We start from the raw sequence: 9,970 nt of genomic DNA on the forward strand, positions 1-9,970 counted from the left end.
TTTCATATCAGTGTTTGAGGTCTGAACCTTCTGAACTCTTCCCCTCAGGCTCCAAAACGCTGTTAAATTGACTATATCTAATCAATAACCAGTAGCTGTCAAAACTACAGAAAAATCAGTAAGTTTCTTCAAATCAGCCAAAAACAAGGTTTATTTGCAACAGGATTTTATAGGAAAGAGGCAGAAGGAGAAGCCTATAATAAAACTTAGATAGAATGAAGTTTCTTGAAGAAAAATGTGGGAAGAACATGGAAAAGAAAACACAAGACAACTTTACTGTCCACTGCAGTAGAAACTGAATGTGAATCTGTCTTTGACTACATTTTATGCATTGATATCACAGTATAAATCCACGGTGTGCTCTCCAACACTAGTGAAAGCAAAAACATCAATTAATTAATACATAAAATAAATTAATGCATTAAAATTAATAATTTGCACAGAAGTACAATGAGTCTGTGGAGGATGTGTTGTTAAATCCATGACACTAAAATCCACCAATACAATGACCCACAGGTCCTGTAGAGAGTTTTGATCATGGAAAAGTCTTCCAGTCTTCTAACAGTAAATCAGTCAGAAATTCTCCATCAGAGGATGAAATAAGTTTTCCATGTGTCTGAGTCTCTGTTCAGGCATGTTGCCTGCAGTGTGCCACCTGTCTGTGGTCCGGACTGAAAAGTGCATTCCTGAAAGAGAGAAAGGCTTCTCATGATGACAGATGCTCTGTAAATACCTGCAACAACACACACACACACACACATCCATGTTTCCTTTAATAGAAAGCTGCACAATATTTCTGCATGATGTCAAGACAAAGTTAGTTTTATTCACAAGGATTTCACCCCCAGTAAAAGGCAAGAAGCTGCTGCTTCTCATCGCTCACTGGGCAGAAAGAAAGTGAGTGTCGGTGCAGGGTAATAGGGTTTGTCAGAACATGTCCTCCCCGAGTCCTGAACCATACGACTGGATAGAAAAATCCCTCTGACACATCTCTCACTCCTCATTTCAGCATCGATCCTGTCTGCACACGTAAAGGTTAGTCCACTTTTCATTGTGGTTTCACCCCCGCCGCTCTGTCATCTCTGCGCCATCGGCTCTATCCTCTCTCAGGGCATGTGTTGTTGCAAAGACCCCTCCACCACCCTCCCCCTCCTCATCCTCACACTTCAAATTTAAATTCCATTCATCTTCTCTCCTGCTCTCAGCTGTCAAAGCTCAGGAAGAGCCATCCTGAAGGTAGCACTTATGTTGTGACCTGTAAATGAGTGCAACACTCACAAACGTCTGTCATTTTTGTCTGGACACACAATATAAGCTTGTTTCTCTCTCTCCTGCAACAAGTAGAATACAGGAGCTGTGTGCTCACAGCTGCCAGGCAGGAAGGTGAGTTTCCAAACAGTCACAAATATCCAGATCCGTCTTGTTTTAGATGTAAACTCATGCCTGCTGCTAATAAATCACTCTGTGAACAGCCAGCAGGTCACCTGGGCAGTGGTAGGAGTATTTATGCTTTCAAGTGCCAGTATGACACTGGAAACCTCACTTTAGTAAAAATTCAATAGAATTTTTGGCCTAATATATCAAAATAAAAGTCCTCATTATGCAGAAAATGGTCCCTGTGTTGCCCCATCCACCCACTCCCACACCACATACAGTGAGATCATTTCAAAGAAGATGCTGGAAGCGAAAAACAGCAAAGAAATATAGATGAAAACATTCACCCACTTTTTCTTCTTTGTATCGTATTTATTACAGTCAGATACAAGAGGGAGAGGAAGGAGAAGCCACCAAACATATGAAATGTCAGGAGGTGGTGCAACAATCCAAAACATATTTCAGTGATTCAATTAAAAATATCTATACAATTGACATTTCATGTGCAGAGAAGCAGCTGGTTCGAAAAATGAAGAGCAACAGGTGATTTCACAGTGCAAACACACACAACAACTGCCACAGGCGAATACTGTCAGCGAGACGTGCTGCCACATGATAGTGATGCTGTGACAATGAACCATAGGACTCCTGTGCTTTGGCTGCGGTGTCACTTTTGTCATGTTATAACCCAAACTGAGATCAAGCTGAACAGCCTCCTATTGTCCAGGTAACTCAATCTAAAAACCAGTCTTCTTTCCAAGTGCAGGAGAGTCATTCCTTCTCAAGACATTCATGAGCTGTGGTATGCAAGTGGTTCAGACACACAAAGAACATTTCAATTTAAAACTGCACTATCTAATGGACATGCAAGGCAGAATAAGCATGTGGTGTGAATCTTTAGTGATTTTAAAAGTCAAGCCTATTTTCAAACAGCAAGCTGGGAGCAGGTACAATAAATATATAAAATAAAATAACTATTTAAAATATAAATCCATGACAAAAGTGTCTATGAGAACATCACTGTTTTTAAATCTATATATCCAGTCAATGTTTCCACACACGTTATGAAATGAGCACACACCTCAGTAACTGCCTGAATGTGTGAGGACCTCTGGTGGACACTATACACAACATATAAAATCAAACAATCCTCTACATCTATTAAATAAAATAAATAAATGCTCTTCAGCTTCCCCTTGCTGTTCATCCATTGAGTGTTTTTTTAAAGATGTTAGCAGCTTTAAAATGTTTTCAGTGCTGTGCAGTACTGAATACTACAGTACTGAGTACAGTACAAAGGGAAGAACTGAAGTGATGAATGCTGAGAAAAGCAGATCACAGAGTTTCATAGATACTATGTTCATTTTGCACCACTGATATGTTGAAATAGGCACTTACAGCGTAGTGTCTGGCACTAAAACAGATTCAGTTCACAACAGTTGCAATTTGTAAATGTTTTGTTCCTTTGGGCTACTTGTTGGAACATGACCTTTATCCATGTGTGAAAAACTCTGCTAATGTTTGATGCTGCTTCTTTTGTCTTTGCATCTTTGCATGGAGTTCACCTGCTTACAGCATTAACCTCCAGTGATAAAACATTCGGTCGACTCATGTAGGGAGTTCTTCAGCTTTGGTCCTTAACCTCTGGCCCTGCTGCCTGATCATCCACTAGCTGGTCCTTGTTGGGTGTTTCTTGGTCACTTGACACTGATACTGCAGACTTCTCTGTCAAATGACATAATAAAAGTCACATCCAAACACTCAGTGAGGAAAACACACATCTGTCTTGTTCACATTTGGTGAAATGGGCCTCAGGTTCTACATCATCATAGTTTTACTATTTTTCCTGTAGGATATGATGACATTTCACTCACCAGTTTCATTGGTGTTTTTGTGGGACACAACACATCCTGGGTCCTGATTGGCTGTGATGTTGGTATCTGGAGACTCAGCAGGTGTCTGAAGCTGGTCTGGTGTTTGGTTGTTATCTTGTGAACCTGCTGCCTGATCATCCGCCACTTGCTCCTGGTTTAATGTCACTTCATGGACCTCTGCAACTGTAGTTAAACTCTCTGTCAAATGTTGAAATAATCATCAGGAACACAACTCTTCTGTCAACTCTGCAAATTCCTGTTAAAAAGAAATCTGCCATTTTACCAAGATCTTCGTGAAGTCTCTGGTCTCAGTGTGATGGTTCTGGTCATCACTTCTGTTTGGTATTAATATGTTTTACTCACCTGTTAAATTGTTGGTATCTGGAGACTCAGCAGGTGTCTGAGGCTGGTCTGGTGTTTGGTTGTTATCGTGTGAATCTGCTCCCTGATCATCCACCAGTTGCTCCTGGTTTGGTGTCGTTTCACCATTTGACAATGGTGATGTCTCTGCCAAAGAAAGTAAAGAATTACATCCGACACAGTGTCAGTTCCTGTTTACTGTCGTTAAAACACTGGATACAATAACATTTCACTCACCAGTTTCATTGGTGTTTTTGTGGGACACAACACATCCTGGGTCCTGATTGGCTGTGATGTTGGTATCTGGAGACTCAGCAGGTGTCTGAGGCTGGTTTGGTGTTTGGTTGTTATCTTGTGAACCTGCTCCCTGATCATCCACTAGCTGGTCCTTGTTGGGTGTTTCTTGGTCACTTGACACTGATACTGCAGACTTCTCTGTCAAATGACATAATAAAAGTCACATCCAAACACTCAGTGAGGAAAACACACATCTGTCTTGTTCACATTTGGTGAAATGGGCCTCAGGTTCTACATCATCACAGTTTTACTATTTTTCCTGTAGGATATGATGACATTTCACTCACCAGTTTCATTGGTGCTTTTGTGGGACACAACACATCCTGGGTCCTGATTGGCTGTGATGTTGGTATCTGGAGACTCAGCAGGTGTCTGAAGCTGGTCTGGTGTTTGGTTGTTATCTTGTGAACCTGCTGCCTGATCATCCGCCACTTGCTCCTGGTTTAATGTCACTTCATGGACCTCTGCAACTGTAGTTAAACTCTCTGTCAAATGTTGAAATAATCATCAGGAACACAACTCTTCTGTCAACTCTGCAAATTCCTGTTAAAAAGAAATCTGCCATTTTACCAAGATCTTCGTGAAGTCTCTGGTCTCAGTGTGATGGTTCTGGTCATCACTTCTGTTTGGTATTAATATGTTTTACTCACCTGTTAAATTGTTGGTATCTGGAGACTCAGCAGGTGTCTGAGGCTGGTCTGGTGTTTGGTTGTTATCGTGTGAATCTGCTCCCTGATCATCCACCAGTTGCTCCTGGTTTGGTGTCGTTTCACCATTTGACAATGGTGATGTCTCTGCCAAAGAAAGTAAAGAATTACATCCGACACAGTGTCAGTTCCTGTTTACTGTCGTTAAAACACTGGATACAATAACATTTCACTCACCAGTTTCATTGGTGTTTTTGTGGGACACAACACATCCTGGGTCCTGATTGGCTGTGATGTTGGTATCTGGAGACTCAGCAGGTGTCTGAGGCTGGTTTGGTGTTTGGTTGTTATCTTGTGAACCTGCTCCCTGATCATCCACTAGCTGGTCCTTGTTGGGTGTTTCTTGGTCACTTGACACTGATACTGCAGACTTCTCTGTCAAATGACATAATAAAAGTCACATCCAAACACTCAGTGAGGAAAACACACATCTGTCTTGTTCACATTTGGTGAAATGGGCCTCAGGTTCTACATCATCACAGTTTTACTATTTTTCCTGTAGGATATGATGACATTTCACTCACCAGTTTCATTGGTGCTTTTGTGGGACACAACACATCCTGGGTCCTGATTGGCTGTGATGTTGGTATCTGGAGACTCAGCAGGTGTCTGAAGCTGGTCTGGTGTTTGGTTGTTATCTTGTGAACCTGCTGCCTGATCATCCGCCACTTGCTCCTGGTTTAATGTCACTTCATGGACCTCTGCAACTGTAGTTAAACTCTCTGTCAAATGTTGAAATAATCATCAGGAACACAACTCTTCTGTCAACTCTGCAAATTCCTGTTAAAAAGAAATCTGCCATTTTACCAAGATCTTCGTGAAGTCTCTGGTCTCAGTGTGATGGTTCTGGTCATCACTTCTGTTTGGTATTAATATGTTTTACTCACCTGTTAAATTGTTGGTATCTGGAGACTCAGCAGGTGTCTGAGGCTGGTCTGGTGTTTGGTTGTTATCGTGTGAATCTGCTCCCTGATCATCCACCAGTTGCTCCTGGTTTGGTGTCGTTTCACCATTTGACAATGGTGATGTCTCTGCCAAAGAAAGTAAAGAATTACATCCGACACAGTGTCAGTTCCTGTTTACTGTCGTTAAAACACTGGATACAATAACATTTCACTCACCAGTTTCATTGGTGTTTTTGTGGGACACAACACATCCTGGGTCCTGATTGGCTGTGATGTTGGTATCTGGAGACTCAGCAGGTGTCTGAGGCTGGTTTGGTGTTTGGTTGTTATCTTGTGAACCTGCTCCCTGATCATCCACTAGCTGGTCCTTGTTGGGTGTTTCTTGGTCACTTGACACTGATACTGCAGACTTCTCTGTCAAATGACATAATAAAAGTCACATCCAAACACTCAGTGAGGAAAACACACATCTGTCTTGTTCACATTTGGTGAAATGGGCCTCAGGTTCTACATCATCACAGTTTTACTATTTTTCCTGTAGGATATGATGACATTTCACTCACCAGTTTCATTGGTGCTTTTGTGGGACACAACACATCCTGGGTCCTGATTGGCTGTGATGTTGGTATCTGGAGACTCAGCAGGTGTCTGAAGCTGGTCTGGTGTTTGGTTGTTATCTTGTGAACCTGCTGCCTGATCATCCGCCACTTGCTCCTGGTTTAATGTCACTTCATGGACCTCTGCAACTGTAGTTAAACTCTCTGTCAAATGTTGAAATAATCATCAGGAACACAACTCTTCTGTCAACTCTGCAAATTCCTGTTAAAAAGAAATCTGCCATTTTACCAAGATCTTCGTGAAGTCTCTGGTCTCAGTGTGATGGTTCTGGTCATCACTTCTGTTTGGTATTAATATGTTTTACTCACCTGTTAAATTGTTGGTATCTGGAGACGCAGCAGGTTTCTGAGGCTGGTCTGGTGTTTGGTTGTTATCTGGTGAACCTGCTCCCTGATCATCCACCAGTTGCTCCTGGTTTGGTGTCGCTGTGCCATTTGACATCAATGGTGATGTCTCTGCCAAAGAAAGTAAAGAATTACATCCGACACAGTGTCAGTTCCTGTTTACTGTCGTTAAAACACTGGATACAATAACATTTCACTCACCAGTGTCATTGCTGACACCTCCTGGGTCCTTGTTGTATCTGTAACCGACTGCTGCAACAGAATAAGAAAATATTCCATGACCGAATATTGATTTTACAATATTCATATTTTAAACAGCCTAAAGAAGAGACATGAGTAAAATTATCTTCAGTGTTTACAGAGGATGTAGTGTCTTACCTTGCACTGCCCCCCCAACTTCTCTTCCTGTATCAAAGATGAAAAAGTGTCTGTTAACTCAGTGAAATACATCATTAATCATCATGCTTTGATTTGTAATTCCTGTTTATGTTATTAGTTTTATCATTATTCTTTAAATTATTACAATTCCCATAATGCTTTGGGAGGATGTAAACAGAAAATATAATGTTGTCATGGATTCAGTGTTTACAGAGGATGTAGTGTCTTACTTTGCGCTGCCCCCCCAACTTCTCTTCCTGTATCAAAGATGAAAAAGTGTCTGTTAACTCAGTGAAATACATCATTAATCATCATGCTTTGATTTGTAATTCTGGTTTTTGTTATTAGTTTATTGTTTTTTTTTAAATTATTACAATTCCCATAATGCTTTGGGAAGATGTAAACAGAAAATATAATGTTGTCATGGATTCAGTGTTTACAGAGGATGTAGTGTCTTACCTTCCAGTCTCATACGACCCTGTTTTCCTGTATCAAAGATGAAAAAGTGTCTGTTCACTCAGTGAAATACATCATTAATCATCATGCTTTGATTTGTAATCCTGGTTTTTGTTATTAGTTTTATTGTTTATTGGTATTACAATTCCCATAATGCTTTGAGAGGATATAAATAGGAAATATAATGTTGTCACGGATTCAGTGAGTTGCTGCTGCAGTTGTTGTTAAATATGTTTATGACGATGATAATGATAATGCACCAATACGTATTTAATGCAGTGATATAGACACAACCTTTCATGGCTTCTTACCTCTTCTGCTTATGTATAGGGCAAACGCACAGATACACAGAAAAACACAAATGGCAGTGATGACTCCTATGATGATTCCTATCCTATTACGATCACCTACAAAGAAACAAACAAAAAATAAATTAAGCAACCATTGCTGTCAGCTGATCTGTGTGTGATCACAGAAATAACACACTCATTTACTTTACTTGTCATTTACATCTTAAATGCTACTTTCTCCATATTATATCAACTATGAATGAACTAAACTAAACGAAAGCAGATGTTTGTTGGTGTGACAACTCACTGTCGTTGATGAGGCTGAAGGGGTTCTGGACTTGATCACTGGTTTCGTTGCTGACGGGGTTGTGCAGTGCACAACTGAACCAAGGCCTCTTGTCCTCCTAGATATTGGGTGAAAAACCAGTATTAGCTCAGTCAATCTTAAATAAGTTCCCCGATGCCTTTGTTTTGGTTCAGTATGTCCACATTATCAACAATGGCATCAGCGACAGGATGCAAAACAATTACATGGCCGAATGTGAATTAATGCTCATTTCCATCCACATCATAATCCAGTTCTTACCTTTGTTATTAAGAGCTCATTGGTTGAGGTCCCTATCGGCTCCTCTGACATCCACTTATAGGTGATTGGTTCAGCGTCTGTGGTGGAGCCTTCACAGGTGAAAACACAGGAGGTCATGTCTTCGTTGCATCGTTTGGAGAGAGTGGGTTTCGAGACGGGAGCTGATGGAAAAGGAACAAACAGAGAGACGTGTCATTTGAACAAACAGCTCTTATATTGTGGCCAGACTTCATAGAAAATTCCTCCACTTACAGACTACCAGGAGCCGAGTCTCTCCGGTGACTTTGCCGTTGATCTCTGATGTGTAGGTGCCGCTGTCGCTTCGAATCGTTTCTGTGATGGTCATCACTCCAGTGGAGCCATTCAGGGAACCACGATCTAAAAATATGAGCTGAGATTCTTAGGGTTTGGCACTAAACACCTGGCAGCTCAGAAATCTGCACTTTAAAACAGTCCAAACACGAGTTATTGAACATATTTTCAATGACAATAAAAGTCAAGTTTTGATTTCCCTTAGATTGACAATGAAAGACAATCATAATTTAATTAATTTTACCTATTCATAATCATGTAATGAGGGTTTTTAATGGGATGGATTGCAATATATTTGGGGATTGCATACAGTTTAACTTTTGAGTGAGTGAAAGTGTTTGTGAAATGTTAATTTACAGCAGGTCAAGGTGTCTGAGCGTACCTTTAAAGTGTCGGTAAGCATCAGTGTTGCCTTTAAACCACTCCATGGCGATGTCAGGTCCATGTTTCCACGTTATGCTTCTGATGGGATTCGTCACAGAGCCCGCTGAGAGATGAGCTGTGCCTCCTGCTTTAATGTAGACAGGTTCATCTGCAAATCAAAATAAAAACAACCGGACGATGGAACAATTAGAAATGATTTTGATGATGATTAATTGTTATATCCACTCCTATGTTTGTTTGTATATGCACTCTAATGTTATGGGCTGTTGGTAACTCTAGCAAGCATTTTATAGGCAAAACTATTAGCTGGGAAAATAATCAGAAGATTGATGGATAATGAACATGAGCAGTAGTTGCAGCCTTAGAGCTAAAATCACACATTTCATTTTTTAATGCACTTTTTCAGTATCTGGGAGCCTAACATTTCCTGTCTGACTCAATATCCCAGAATGCAAATCTTTTTTCTTTCTTTTTTTCTTTTGCTGATTTCCGTGTTTGTCTTCTCTTTTTTATGCTGTCATTCTGTTCCTAGTACCTCAAAATTGTATTTAAGCACAGTATCCAGGTCCATGTAGATATTATACACACACCTTATGTGCAGTTCATCTGAATATAAAGCTATTCTGATAGGATTCAAACAGGACATTCACACTATCCTCACAGTGATGAATGTATAATATATGAATGAAGAGCGGGCAGGTTTGAAAAACAATAATGTGAAACATGCACAGACAGGACACCTCTTTACATTATCCTTTATTCCCATAATTTGGTAGACAGGCCGACACAGGCTGCTCCTCTTACCTGAACTGGCCGCGCACAGCCGGCTGAGAAAGAGCAGAAACCCCGACAATAACATCCCCGTCTTCATGACTGAACCATAAAGCGACTCTGAAAACGACAGCGGTGTTTGTTCTGAATGTTTAGAGGCTTTTCAGGGACGATAACCTCGAAAACGAGGACGTGAAAGCGAAAGTAAAAGAAAGCGGAAGATGCTGTGTGACGCATGTTTTTTAATGATGGAGAGGCTAGAAACAGGAAGCAGAAACTTCCTCAATGTTTAAATAAATGAATAAGTTCTTTCA

The 9,970-nt window shown here is 40.6% G+C and overlaps 1 protein-coding gene across 9 annotated transcripts; it reads right to left on the reverse strand.

Annotated features, from left to right (window-relative positions):
* Positions 1 to 1,731: 1,731 nt before the first annotated feature.
* On the reverse strand, positions 1,732 to 9,889 carry LOC139609448 (protein starmaker-like). 9 transcript variants are annotated; one of them, XM_071464030.1, is made up of 21 exons: positions 9,690 to 9,889; positions 8,884 to 9,033; positions 8,442 to 8,567; positions 8,190 to 8,350; positions 7,911 to 8,007; positions 7,625 to 7,720; positions 7,317 to 7,343; positions 6,858 to 6,884; positions 6,681 to 6,731; positions 6,519 to 6,590; positions 6,081 to 6,203; positions 5,734 to 5,931; positions 5,500 to 5,643; positions 5,137 to 5,334; positions 4,790 to 4,987; positions 4,556 to 4,699; positions 4,193 to 4,390; positions 3,846 to 4,043; positions 3,612 to 3,755; positions 3,249 to 3,446; positions 1,732 to 3,099 (listed from the first exon to the last, which is right to left on the reverse strand). In XM_071464030.1, the coding sequence occupies exons 1-21, from the start codon at positions 9,754 to 9,756 to the stop codon at positions 2,999 to 3,001; spliced, it is 2,718 nt and encodes a 905-aa protein (XP_071320131.1). In that variant the 5' UTR covers positions 9,757 to 9,889; the 3' UTR covers positions 1,732 to 2,998. The 9 variants fall into 9 exon arrangements, with proteins under 9 accessions (XP_071320131.1, XP_071320126.1, XP_071320128.1 ...); XM_071464025.1 differs by having other exon boundaries at positions 6,081 to 6,278; positions 6,444 to 6,590; positions 6,681 to 6,728; positions 9,690 to 9,888; XM_071464027.1 differs by having other exon boundaries at positions 6,081 to 6,263; positions 6,444 to 6,590; positions 9,690 to 9,888.
* Between the last annotated feature and the right edge of the window lie 81 nt (positions 9,890 to 9,970).

The sequence above is a fragment of the Trachinotus anak genome, unplaced genomic scaffold (genome assembly GCF_046630095.1).
Source record: "Trachinotus anak isolate AG129_WGS33_773 ecotype Australia unplaced genomic scaffold, CSIRO_AGI_Tana_v1 ptg000026l, whole genome shotgun sequence".
NCBI lineage: Eukaryota > Metazoa > Chordata > Actinopteri > Carangiformes > Carangidae > Trachinotus > Trachinotus anak.